The 14941-nt window shown below is 36.8% G+C and overlaps 1 protein-coding gene across 2 annotated transcripts in view; it reads left to right on the top strand.

Moving 5' to 3' along the window:
- The window catches only part of LOC115210380 (polycomb protein suz12-A), a 114358-nt gene that overhangs the window by 53981 nt on the left and 45436 nt on the right, over positions 1-14941 (top strand). For both annotated transcript variants that reach the window (XM_029778954.2, XM_029778963.2), the window contains exon 4: positions 1491-1562. In XM_029778954.2, coding sequence (XP_029634814.1) covers positions 1491-1562 — 72 coding nt within the window. The remainder of the gene's footprint in view (positions 1-1490; positions 1563-14941) is intronic.

Genomic DNA, 14941 nt, shown 5'->3' with positions numbered 1-14941 from the left:
CTCAACCATGATTCCAGGTTCAGATTCCAGGGAGAGTCATTTTCTTTTTGTGCCTTATAATTTAACACACTCACCGGTAAAATTTCTACTTATTTCTTAATAAAAATAAGAAATAAGTGGAAATTTTACCGGTGAGTGTGTTAAATTATAAGGCATGAAAAGAAAATGACTCTCCCCAGACACAAGAGAATATTCTTCAACACATGAACTCATATAAAGAATCTTGCAAACCAAATCCAAAAACGAAATATCATCATTATTGTTTTACATCTGCTTTCCTTGCGAGCAATGGCATTGGACAGGTCATAATGGTCAGAATCAGTAGCTCCCTTGGACAGGTTGCATGACTGCACCTCACTTGTACATTTTGCTTGGCTCACTTTCTATCTCTTGAGGCTCTTCTTAACACCAGCCACTTTACAGAGTGTACTGAATACATTTTCATCATGGCACCAGCTCAAAGAGATTGTCTTTTTCTTAACTCCACACTTTGCAGAGTATTAAATTACTTGTCAGAATTGCTAATCTTAAAAAAAAAAAAAAAGCAAGTGAAAAAGATAAGTGGATCTTGGAGATGCTATTTTTGTTATTTCCAAAGCTGATATTTATTTCTAATAATCCTTTTGCAAACCTCAGCTATTAATGGTGGCAAGCTAGAAGAATTTTTACTGGAATTGGTAATATGTTTAGCAGCATTTCATTTGTCTTTGCATTCTGAGTGCAAATTCTGCTATAATAAAGAAATTATTGTATACAGTGCTCAGGTGCACCACAACTTGTCAAAAGTGCGTATAAAGCATATGCAGTAATGTACAAATGTCTGGAAAGTGAACAGTGTATGAGTCGGATACATGCTTGCGTGTGTATGGAGGGGAGAAAATCAGGTGTAGTGTTGGTGAATCTCAGGAAGCATGGAAGTTTTGAAGGATGCAGTGCTCCGACAACTAACAACTGATGCCGGCAGTTTGTGCCATACTTCAGCAACTCTTAGCGTGAAAAAATGTTTCCGAAAGTCATGGGAGGTGTGTTGTTTTCTGACTTTGTAAACATGTCCATGGGTGTTAGACAGGTGGAGTTTGCAAAGGTGCTCAGAGTTATTGTTTGTAAGATGGTTAATAATTTTATGGGTGTCTACCAACTCAGCTGCCAGACGTTGAAGTTTCAATGTATGCTTGACTTCACCTTTTGTCTTTTTGGGGTCGACAAAATAAGTACCAGTTAAGCACTGGGGTTGGTGTAATCAATCAGCTTCCTCCCCTGAAATTGCTGGCCTTGTGTCAAAATATGAAATCAATATTTAAATTTATAATCAAAACTTAAAGAGTTATAATTCTTCCTGAAATTTTTATCTAGCATTGTTTGTAAATATTCATTGTGTATATTATGTGTGTGTAGTAGCTTTTAGTGGTGGCAGATATTGTTTCTTTGCAGTTTAAAGAAATTTGAAATAGATTAACTTTAATTTTTTCTTTTTTCTTTTTTTTTTCCAGGAAAGATTTTCACTTAAGTTCTATTCTTGTCAAAGTTGATGCCAAGCTCAGAAAGTTAGCTTTGAAAGAAAGGTAAGTTGTTTGTTCTTGTGGTAAAGTCGGTATTATCATGTTTAAGTTTTGATTTGATGTTACAGAACACAATGTAAATAGTTCTGACATTTGTGTGAAAACGTGATGTTTGGTGAGAGAAGAAAAGAATATTTGACTAAAAGCACAGTCAGTTTATACTAAAGCAAGCTTTGCATAGAAAGCGTGGAAGTAGAAAATAATAAAATTTTATCAAGATGGCAAGCTGGCAGAAACGTTAGCACACCGGGCGAAATGCTTCGCAGTATTTTGTCTGCTGTTACGTTGTGAGTTCAAATTCTGCCGAGGTCGACTTTGCCCTTCTTCCTTTCGGGGTCAATAAATTAAGTACCAGTTACACACTGGGGTCGATGTAATCAACTTAATCCCTTTGTCTGTCCTTGTTTGTCCCCTCTGTGTTTAGCCCCTTGTGGGTAGTAAAGAAATAGGTATTTCGTCTGCCACTACGTTGTGAGTTCAAAAGTTAAAAAAATGAAAAGATGGGAGTGGGGAGTGGTAATTTAGAAATGTTGATTTTTGCCAATTTATTTACAGTCATATTCCCTGTAGCTGAAAAGTGGGGGTTTGTGTTGGAAAAAAAAAAAAATTTTAAGGGTGGTGGTGGGAGGAAGTCTAGCTACCTGTTTTGCTGTCATTCATTTACAACCAGGTGATTTCGGGACAGAGAGAGAGAGAGAGTAGGTTTCTTTCAGTTTCTGTCTACTAAATCCACTCACAAGGCTTTGGTCAGCTCAAGGCTATAGTAGAAGTCACTTGTCCAGGGGCCACACAGTTGACTGAACTCAGAACCGTGTGGTTGGGAAGCAAACTTCTTAACTACACAGTGTGTCTGTACCTATGTATTGCTTGTATTATTTTAGAAGTTGGAGAGTACCGAGTGGTAGGGGAAGGTGTGTCCCCCCCCCCACACATCTGGATAATGATGTATAGAGATGTGTTAGCAATTTAATCCAAATGTTTAACAAGAATAAAAATGTTATCTTTGTCATTGTAATAGACTGGGATAAAAGACCTGTACTGTTTTTTCTTTTTTTTTGTGGACGTATGCTGTATAAGTGGCTGTGCAGTAAGTAGCTTGCTTACCAACCACATGGTCCTGGGTTCAGTCCCACTGCGTGCCATTTTGGGCAAGTGTCTTCTACTATAGCCTTGGGCTGACCAAAGTCATGTGAGTGGATTTGGTAGACAGAAACTAAAAGAGGCCTGTCGTATATATATATATGTGTGTGTGGTTGTCCCCCCAACATCGCTTGACAACTGATGCTGGTGTGTTTACATCCCCGTAACTTAGCAGTTCAGCAAAAGAGACAGATAGAATAAGTACTGGGCTTGCAAAGAATATTTCCTGGGGTCGATTTGCTCCACTAGAGGTGGTGCTCCAGCATGGCCGCAGTCAAATGACTGAAACAAGTAAAAGAGTTATATGTTATGTAGAATTATTAAAAGCTGATTGTAAAATTGTTTAATCTTATGAATGAACAATAGAATAAACTTTTTCTTTTTTTATTTTAGTCTTTATTGTTTATTTGAGAAATATATATAATTAATGAATGTTCCATCAGTAAACAGAATGATATAACAATATTCTATATTTGCAACAATTAATGTTTTTTTTTTGTTGCATTCTGTTTTTACATTTGTCTAATTAATGCAAGATAGTGTCTCCATTTAATGACATAATTGCCCATTCACAACTTTTGAAAGTATAATTGAGCAGAATTTGCAGCCTAATGCTGATCATTACATAAATGAATTTTAACTTCATTAGAAATATTAATAACTTTAGATCACATTAATGATTTTCCAATTTTATCCTCTCCTAAAAATCCTAAGCTCCATGATTGTAGATTTGGCTGTAATCAATAACTTTGAGCTACATTGGTTTTGCCAGTCTGATTTTTCTTGTATTATAGTAAGACTGAATTCATGAACAGAGTACCAGTGATCTGCTGGGTTACAAGAAAGTACTTCTACAGCTTATTCACTTCATTTTAACTTATTTAACCCTTTCATTACTGTATTTATTTTGAGATGCTCTTTGTTTCTTTCAGTTACTTTAAATATAACAAAGAATTTAGTAAAATAACTTACTTGTCATTCAGCTAGTGTTAGGAACATAAATTGTGACTAAGGTTTGGTGGGAGATTTTAATTCAAAACTTATGAAAACAAGACATTTGTACTGAGAGCCAGAGCCGGTTTCAGCTGGGTTGGTAACGAAAGGGTTAAATGATAAATTTCTGATATTGTTTAACCCTTTCGTTACTATATTTATTTTGAGATTCTCTGTTTCTTTCAATTACTTTAAATATAACAAAGAATTTAGTAAAATAACTTAGTTATCATTAAGCTAGTGTTAGGAACATAAATTATGATTAAGGATTAGTGGAAGATTTTAATTCAAAGCTTATGAAAACGAGATGTTTGTACTACAGAACCAGAGGCGGTTTCAGCCGGGTTGGTATCGAAAGGGTTAAATAAATATTCTATCCACAAAGCCGGGAAACTCAGTTCTGCTATAAGGCTTTCGATCAATGCTAACTTCTAGTTTCTGTAACAAACCCAAACTTTACTGAGGTGAAATTTTAGCTCATTGTTCTGTATGTAGTTTGGCACATTACGAGGATCTTTTTGGTCTGAACGGCAGTTTTTAACATAATTTCTAGGTAACTAAAAAATTTTAAACTTCGTATACTGGTAGAATGTGTTTATAAAACATCTTTTTCTCTTGGCTTTATTGAGAAAATTCTATAGTTTGTCAGATATTTGTTTTTTTCTTCTTCAATTTCTGCAATTTCAACCAATCAATGACGTCTATTGAGTTAAAAAGCATTCTGTGCCGTATGAATATGTCCCTCGTTTAAGAAACATATTGGGTTTATTTACATTTCTGAAGAAAAAAAGATACCCTTCCCCCCACCCCTAACCCTAAAAGAGATTGAAATGCAATAGATCGATACTAGGGTCATAATTATGGGTGACAATTTCATATGACACCGCTAGAAAAAGCTACTGTTCAAACTGAAAAGATCTCCTTACGATATAGGATATGCTGATTTAGCTTCAGAAATCATGTTGGCTAGAGGAAACTATTTTACAGAACCAGCTATCTATTAAGAAATTCTCTCCGTTTCATATCTCATCTACTAATATCTGGTTTGTTGTGTTCGGAATACCAAGATTTGCATTTGAAATGTTGCTAATTTTATTGCCACCAGCGGATTAATGTCCATTATGCTAAGTGGAAGTATAATTATGTAAATTTGTTACAATCGTAGGGGATTGAATTCTCCATATAAATGTTGAATCTGTCTTTATTGTATGGAGAGAGAGATATCTTATTTGAGCACCACTGGAATATTCATTTTCATGTCATCGCTACAAAGTAGTGGATGGCATGGATGGATTTCACTTATGCAGTGAAGAGCAGCACTATTATGTTTCAAATGTATGTTGCAGAGAATGTCCTCCTTCAACCCTCACCCATTAGTGCTACCCTAACCCTTTAGCATTTAAACCAGCCATATCCAGCCAAAATATTTTTGTTTTATGCTCAAATTGGCCAGATCTGGCCTCTCACACCAAACCTACAATGTCATTCTAAAAACCACTCATAAAAACCTGAGATCTTTAAAATAATGCATGTTCAATTCAAAACAATGTGAATGAATAAGCATTACTTGTGACAGAATAATATGAATGTTAAAGAGTTAATCTGTTTCTAGACCCGTTCATTTTCTCCCTCCCACTTTTTTATAATGTATGATTTGCCATGTATCTCCTCTATAGCAACAAACTTGTTTCTGTCCCTTCTATCATACTCTAACCTGGGAAACGCAAACACAAGACTACCCTGCCTGACAAAACCGCACCAACAGAGGTGCCACTCCCGACAAATAAAACAGGATTGCAGAGGCACAAAGAAAATGTGATCTATGCAAGTCCAGAGCCTTCTAAGCATGCACCTGACTGATTAGCCATAGCTGGACATACCATGCCCCGTCTTCTCCCATATGATGTCCTTGATCATTGACAATGGTGAATGAACAAATATAACCTCTCAGTGCCTTGCATAGAGCCACCTCCCTCTCTACTATGCTTTCATTCAAGGAAACTCTTTGGTCTTGCAAGGTACATGGTGACCTCACTAGTGCTGGTGCCAAGAAAAAAAGCACTCGATACACTCTGTAAAGTAGTTGGCACTAGAAAGGGTATCCAGCTATAGAAATGATGCCAAAACTGAGGCACTGGAGCAGTACATGGTTCTCCAAACGATTGGATCCTGTTGGACCATCCAACTTCTGTCAGCATGGGTAGTAGATATGAAATGATGATGAGAGAAAATATAAGCAGAAAATACTATACACACATGCATACATATACATGAATACACACACACACGCACGCGCGCACACACACACACACACACACACATGACAGACTTCTTTTAGTTTAAGTCCACTTCCACTTACGAGGTTATGGTTGACCTGGGGCTATAGTAGAAGACCAAGGTGCCACATGATTAGACTGTGTGGCTAGGAAGCAAATTTATTAACCACACAACCATGCTACTCCTAGCTATTTTATATTTTCATATGTAAATATTTTAAAATAAAAAAAATATACGTAATAGAAAGTCTTAAAATATTGTGACTGTTGAATTAGAACTTGCATCTTTCAATTCCAAATTAATTGTTATTTAATCACAGGTTAATTGGTTGTTTGCTTCTCAAGTGATTTTTATAAGTTCTTGTAATAACCGTCACTATATACATTGTTTTAATATCTTTATATATGCAAACATCTCAAGTTAGATTAATCAGACACACATATAAGATATAACTTAAATTATTATATGGTAAAAATGAGCTGTTTTTTTTTGGTGGACTTAATATACTGTCTCTTCTCTTTTCATAGTTTTTGATCAGTGTTTTTTTTTTTCAGTAATCATTGGCTTTAGTTCTGTTCTAATTTGAAATTATCCAAATAATTAAAAACTCTCTCTCCAAATTAAGCACCTAATCACAGAAAAAGAAAAAAAATATATATGTATACAAACACACATAAACATTCTGAAGATATTAATTTAAAGAAAAATTGTAATAGCTTGAAGCATGTGATTAATTTAAACTGTCTTTTTTCTTAGTTATCATTTTTCATTTCATTATTAGAGAACCACTTTCATTCATATCCATTACAAAATTTGTTGTTTCTCTTTTCTGTTGGCCATGTGGCAAAAAGTTCGCTTCCTACTTACATGGTTTTGGGTTCAGGTTTTGAATTTATGTGTATGTGCTGGTGTGCAAGCATGTCATTGGCCTTCTCTCTTTGCCATTGTGTTATATATTTGTAACCCGAATAAAATTCGATGACTGGCACCTGTGCCAGTGGAGCGCTAATAGCACCATCAGAGTACAGATTGTTGCCAGAGCATCTGACTGGCTTCCGTGCCAGTGGCACGTGAAAAAACATTCGAGCGAGGTTGTTGCCAGTGCTGCTGGACTGGCTCCTGTGCAGGTGGCACGTAAAAAACACTATTTGAGCATGGCCGTTGCCAGTACCACCTGACTGGCCCTTTTATGTGTTAGTGGCACGTAAAAGCACCCACTACACTCTCGGAGTGGTTGGCATTAGGAAGGGCAGCCATCTGGTTCACCATTCCTCAGTCAAATCGTCCAACCCATGCTAGCATGGAAAGCGGACGTTAAACGATGATGTCACTATTATGCTAGTGGTATCCATAGTTTCCAGTCTTACATGAAAACCTGCTTGAGGAGATTACATGGTTGGTGACAGGACCCATGAAAACACGGAATGGTGAACATTTAAAACAACAATGATAATGATGTTGATGTCTTTCTGTAAATACTCTAGGCACAAGGCCCGAAATTTTGGGTGTGGGAGCCAGTCAATTAGATTGACTCCAGTATGCAACTTTTACTTAATTTATCGACCCCGAAAGGATGAAAGGCAAAGTAAAGAAACTATTCCTATACAAGGAGTTCGTTTTCTGCTAAATGCAGTGTGTTTGGTCCCGATTTGGTTTCAATATTAAAGGGTTCAATTATATATTCATTTCTTGATATATAACTTACCCTGACTTGTATCTAAGGAAGAATAAACTAAATTCAATGCCTTTTCCAATTATAAATGAATCCTGATATTTTTCAAGAGTAGTAGTTAGGTTTATTCCTTTCTCCAGAGGCATTAGTGACATAAGTACCAATGACCGGAACTCAATTAAAGTCCTTACTCTGTTTTATAAATAGAATAAGAGAATATACTGAACTCCCTATGCCAATGTTGTTAACAGTCCCCCTAAATTTAGTTAGTCATATTATGGTTATACATGGCAAAGAACATCATTCATTTGTGCATTTTTCTTATTCACTTTCATTGTTCAGTAGTGTTGAAACTGAATTCTAATTCTCAGTGTCAGAGCGTTGCATCAAATGAACATGATGGAACTAAAGCTCTTTGCAAAACAAAATTTATTTCCTTGTCTTGATGAATATTTAATAAATAGAGTTATCCTAGAAAGATTATTTAGTAGTAAAATTATATAAAACTTTTGGCACCATTCCTTAGATTCAAAGTAAAATTCTAACATAATTTAGATGGTTCTTCTCCGAGAATTGACACTGTACATCTTTCCTGACCACATATCCCTTTGTAATTGCAAAACAATTTAAATTGAATATTGAACTTGCATTAACCTCACTCCATTTGTCTAGCAATGCCAGTAAAAATTTTAAGGCTGATGACATTTGCTTACACACTCAAAAGTTTAAGAGACATTTTGCGATGTATGTAATTGAACAAATCAAACCCAGTACTTATTTTTTTAAAGCCTGCTATTTATTCTATCAGGTTCTTTTGTCAAAGCGCAGTGTTATGGGGATGTAAACACACTAACACCAGTTGTCAAACGGTGGTAGGGGACGTGCACACACATACACACACAACAAGCTTTTTTCAGTTTCTGTTTACCAAATCCATTCACAAGGCTTAGGTTGACTTGCGGCTATTGTAGATGACACTTAGAAAATACTTGCCCAAGATGCCACACAGTGGGACTGAACCCAGAGCCATGGGGTAAGGAAGAAAATTTCTTATCACAGAGCCATGCCTGTATAAGTAAAAATATTAAAAAAATAACAACCAAAAAGCACCCCAAATGATATGAAATGTCTTGCTCTGTGATCTTATCTAGATAATTCACACATAAAACAAATAATAGTTGCATTTTTGTTATTAACCCTTTCGTTACCAACCTGACTAAAACTGGCTCTGGCTCTGAGTACAAATGTCCTGTTTTCATAAGTTTTGAATTAAAATCTTCCACCAAACCTTAGTCACAATTAATGTTCCTAACACTAGCTTAATGATAACCAAGTTATTTTACTAAATTCTTTGTTGTATTTATAGTAATTGAAAGAAATACAGAGCACCTCAAAATAAATACAGTAACGAAAAGGTTAAAACAAGCTCACTGCTACATGCATGTCTCTGTGGTCAGGAAATTCTCTTTATAACCAAACACATGACTCTGGGTTCAATCCCATTATGTGCAAGTGTCTTCTACTACAGCTTCACATTAACCAATGCCTTGTGAATTGTATTTGGCTTGCATAAACTTGGTATAAACTGTATTGGAGAGAGAGAGAGAGAGAGAGAGAGAGAGTGTGTGTGTGTGTGTTTTTCACTGATGTGTATCAGAAAACTGAAAACTGGTGCTTTTGAACGAAAATATCTTACATAGAGTATGTTTCGCTTGAGTCGCACAGACACTCCTGTGTTGCTCTCACCATTGTTAAATGCAGTCAATTAGTGATCCGGAAGCCTGTAACTCAACAATATTATTACTCACAAAATGTAATATAAATTTGAAAGCCCTATAGACTAGCATAAATTTCTGGAATTTTTTCATTTTACCCCCTCCTCTCCCCTCTCTTAAAATATATATATGTACATATTGTGTGTGTGAAAAATATGATATGATGTATAATAATACACCATACACATGCAATAATGTTTTGTTTGTGAAGTGCAAAAATAGCATAAGTCTATTTTCCATTTTCTATACGAGAATTCTAAATTACCTGTTGATAGTTGTTCTTGACTTGACTTGAAACAGCATTCACCCGGGGTGGGTTGAGCTGGCTTCATTCATCCTCAATGTTGCATCTCTCACAAACGCAGACCAGGCCTGGCGATTTGAGGCTAACGACCGCGTGATCTCCAACCACTCCTTATTCCAGTGGCGAACGCCTAGGTTGGGTTCCAGATCAGCCTTGACTGTCATCAGCCAGGTTTTTCGTTGTCCACCACATCGCTTTCGCCAAAGCGAAAGATAGTTGTTCTGATTTAATACAAGGGGATGCTGAAAAGCTCCTGGCTTTATGGGTATCATGAAATGCCTGGTTGGAGTCCCAACCTTCCCAGTTCTTTTTACAGGGCTTAGAAAAACTGAAGGACCGCTGCAATAAGTGTGTGAACCTGAGTGGGGAAGATGTTGAATAAAATTATAATTAACTGATCTTCCTGTATTTCCTCTTACCCAAAGCCGGGATCTTTTCAGCATCCCTTCATAAATGCCATGACTTTTATCTGTTTTAGAGATGATTAATTTTAGTTTTTTCTTGAGCTATATCATCATCATCATCATCATCACTATTGTCTTAACATTCAAAAGCTTTGTGAGTGGATTTGCTTGATGCAGTAGTTATAAATAGTATCACTGTCATAGAGTGTTGTTCAGCAGGAGTGGCTGTGTGGTAAGTAGCTTGCTTACCAACCACATGGTTCCGGGTTCAGTCCCTCGGCATGGTACCTTAGGCAAGTGCCTTCTGCTTTAGCCTTGGGCCGACCAAAGCCTTGTGAGTGGATTTGGTAGACGGAAACTGAAAGAAGCCCGTCGTATATATATGTGTCTGTGTATGTGTGTGTATGTATATATATATGTATATGTGTGTATATGTTTGTGTGTCTGTGTTTGTCCCCCCAACATTGCTTGACAAGCGATGGTGGTGTGTTTACATACCTGTAACTTAATGGTTCAGCAAAAGAGACCGATAGAATAAGTACTAGGCTTACAAAGAATAAGTCCTGGGGTCGATTTGCTCGACTAAAGGCGGTGCTCCAGCATGGCCACAGTCAAATGACTGAAACAAGTAAAAGAGTATAAAAATAGTGAAAACGTCTGGTAGTGGTAAAATGTCTTTGCAAAAAGTAAGGGCTGGCAGCAGGAAGGGGATCTAGCTGTAGATAATCTTATCTCAACGATGTAGATAAACTGTATTAAAATGCATGTATTTTGGTTTGGTTATAAAATTCTGTTGTTCTCACTTTTTAAGTATCTTTATATATAAAAGAGAAGTTGTGTGTCTGTCTCCTACGATTTAGATTCCTAACTACTCCCACATTTTGCGGTGCAGTTTAACCAAAACCCGGTATCTTATAGTCGTGATTCATATCGAGCCCTTCTGGGTATTAGTGTGAGTCTACGATTTAAAAAAAAAATTACCATCATTTTTTTCCATTTTAATGCATTTTTCGCTATTATATAAGGGAAGTAACTCTCTAAAAATGTCAACAATGAGTCAACGATTTAAAAAAAAAATTTACCATCATTTGTTTTCCATTTTTAATGCATCTTTTTGCTATTTTTTGGCTATAACTCTCTAAAAATGCTTATATAGTTATTTCCCTTACAAACCCGAGCAACGCCGGGTGATACTGCTAGTACATACTAAAATATTCTGAAAATCTTTCAACCAATTTATTTTACATATGCCAAAGGACACATTAAACATTTCAGAGAGACGATGGAAAATTTTTAATTGAAGGCAACAGTGTGATTGGCTATATAATTTATTCCTATAACTCTTTAGAATTCAGATAACTCAATCAAATGTAATCATCAACATCATCATCGTTTAACGTCCGCTTTCCATGCTAGCATGGGTTGGACGATTTGACTGAGGTCTGGCGAACCAGATGGCTGCACCAGGCTCCAATCTTGATGTGGCAGTTTCTACAGCTGGATGCCCTTCCTAATGCCAACCACTGAATATGGTGCTTTTAGGTGCCACCGGCACGTGGGCCAGTCGGGCGGTACTGGCAACGACCTCGCTCGATGCTTATTTATTCTCATTTGTTTGAATTAATCATGCATCATCTCATAGCTAAGACATTTTCATAATCTGATCGCTTAGTTTTAGAAAGATGTTGTTGAATAGGTGTGAGAGGCCAGATCTGGCCAGTTTTAACATAAAACTAGTGGAATATTTGAGCTGGATATGGTCAGTTTGAATGTTGAAAGGCTAAACAGTATTTTGTTTTAAAGGCGGCAAGGTGGCAGAAACGTTAGCATGCCAGGCAAAATGCGTGGCCGTATTTCATCTGCCGTAACATTCTGAGTTCAAATTCCGCCGAGGTCCACTTTGCCGTTCATCCTTTCAGGGTCGATAAATTAAGTACCAGTTACGCACTGGGGTTGATATAATCGACTTAATCCGTTTGTCTGTCCTTGTTTGTCCCCTCTGTGTTTAGGCCCTTGTGGGTAGTAAAGAAATAGGTATTTCGTCTGCCGTTATGTTCTGAGTTCAAATTCCGCCGAGGTCGACTTTGCCTTTCATCCTTTCGGGGTCGATAAATTAAGTACCAGTTACGCACTGGGGTCGATCTAATCGACTTAATCCGTTTGTCTGTCCTTGTTTGTCCTCTCTGTGTTTAGCCCCTTGTGGGTAGTAAAGAAATAGGCATTTTTGTTTTTTAAGGAAGTGTAGTTGGCTAATAATTCTAACTATCTTCATATGAGATTCCATGATTTTCCTGATGTCTTGGACATTTTGCTTTCACTCAGAATGTTCCTTGTATAGAGATTATTGTTTCAGTTCCTCAAGTTGTCTCTTTCTATTTGTCATAACAACGATGAATCTTAGCATTAAAGCATCTAAAATATTCAGAGGATTATTGCTACCAGTGACAAACCTTAAGTTAGTCTGAAAATCACTTATTATTTCATGAAGGAAATGAGATGGATATTGTTTGCTTGATATGTAGCATGTATCATCACCATCATCATTGTTTAACGTCTGCTTTTCATGCTAGCATGGGTTAATATTAAACATAAGATGGGTTGTTAAGATATTTGTCATTTGGTGAGGTTTTGGATATTGATGAAGCCCACATCTTCCTTATAATTTTTTTTAAATGAAATCAATGTAGCTCCTTATATGAACTAAACTGTTATGAATTTTTCTGGACGAGACACATTGTTTTATAACAGCTTCATGTTATGATTTAGTAAAATAAAAAAAAAATTCAAATTAATGAAAAACTTGATTTTATGATAGAGAGAAACAGAGGTGAAGAATTTTTTCTTTTTTATCTGTTAATCATCATCATCGTTGTCGTTATTTGATATCCATTTTCCATCCTTGCATGTATCAGATGAAATTTTTTGAGGCAGATTTTCTATGGCTGGAAGCCCTTCTTGTCACCAGCTTTTACTTATTCTAAGCAAGGTAATATTTCTCCATCATCACTAGACATGCTTTTCATGGAAGGTTGGAATCAAACAACCTTGCTAGTATTATGTTGATGCCCGGCTACAACCATCACAATATATAAACAAGGGTACACATACACATACAGTCTCTCTCTCTCTCCTTCTCATAGATATATCATCATCATCATCATTGTTTAATGCCCTCCTTCCATGCTGGAATGGGTTGGACAGTTTGACAAGCTGGATGCCCTTCCTAGCACCAACCATTGCTGAGTGCTTTTTACGTGGCACCAGCACAGAAGAGGTCAGTTTTGGCATGGTTTTTTACAGCTGGATGCCCCTCCAAATGCCAACTGCCTTGCAGTGTGGCTCATCTTCATCATCATCATCATCGTTTAACGTTCGCTTTCCATGCTAGCATGGTTTGGACGATTTGACTGAGGACTGGTGAACCAGATGGCTGTGTCAGGCTCCAATCTGATCTGGCAGAGTTTCTACAGCCAGATGCCCTTCTTAATGCCAACCACCTCGATAGTGTAGTGGGTGCTTTTAAAGTGCCACCAGCACAGGGCCAGTCGGGTGGTACTGGCAATAGCCACGCTTGAAAATGGTGTTTTTTTACATGCCACCTGCACAGAAGTCAAGGATGCTTATAATAGACTTTTTACATGGTGGTGCCACGTAAAAAGTACCTGTAAACTCTGTAAAACGGTTGGCATCAGGATTGGCATCCAGCTGCAGAAACCAAATCAAAACTGAGTATGGTACCATGTGCGACCCCTGGCCATGTGAGCTCCTGTCAAGCCGTCCAACCCATACCAGCATGGAAAACGGATATTAAATGATGTTGATGGCAGTTATGAATTCCCGATAGCAATAAGGATTGGAAAATTCACCTCCCACTTTCAAAAACAATTTCTTTTTTTTTTTTTTTCCTGGAGAAGAGAAAACATGGAATGAGGAATCATTACTTGATTAGAGTGAAAGAATGTGACAGAATATAGAGTATAGAGGCAGTTATGGCTGTGATTAGAGGCTCATTTTCAACCATTTGATTTTGGGTTCAGTCCTACTATGTGGTACCTTGGGCAAGTGTCTTTATCCCCTGGCCAATGTGAGTGAATTTGGTGGGCAGAAACTATATAGAAGACCATATATGTATAAATATGTATGTGTGTGTCTTTGCTCACCCATAAACACACACACACATTGCTTGACAACCAGTGTTGGTTTACTTACACCTTCATAACTTAGCAGCTCAGCAGAAAAGACTGATAGAATAAGTACCAACATAAATTTGTTCGAGTAAACTCTTCATGGTGGTGCCCCAGCATGGCCACAGTTTAAAATTTTCTTCCCAGAAGAAACGAAAAGAAAAAAATTTTTAAAAAAATTTTATATTTAAAAACCCATTTAGGACACAACAAAAAGAAAAAAAAAAGATTGATTGCCACACTTGGTTTTTTTTTTTTTTGTTTTTCCTTCATATATAGCTGGCCTAGAAGTAAAAAAAAATACCTCTTGTAGTCACAGCTGTTGTCAATCTAGTTGGTTCAACTTTACCGTCTCTTGTTAGAATTAAAAGTCAGGCTGATTTATTCAACAATCAACATTGTAAGTTGCTGTAACCCTTTAGCATTTTAACAAGTCAGATCTGGCTTCTCACACTTACCCTACAATGTCATTCAAAAAATATACATTTCACCTCACTGGAATCTGAAAGCTGTGACATTTCATGAGTAATTCAAAATAATGCGAATAGATAAGCATTATGCTCTTTACTCTTTTACTTGTTTCAGTCATTTGACTGTGGCCATGCTGGAGCACCACCTTTAGTTGAGCAAATC

Source organism: Octopus sinensis, linkage group LG1, assembly GCF_006345805.1.
Source record: "Octopus sinensis linkage group LG1, ASM634580v1, whole genome shotgun sequence".
NCBI lineage: Eukaryota > Metazoa > Mollusca > Cephalopoda > Octopoda > Octopodidae > Octopus > Octopus sinensis.
The sequence above is the reverse complement of the archived record's forward strand: the minus strand, read 5'-3'. Positions and strand labels throughout refer to the sequence as shown.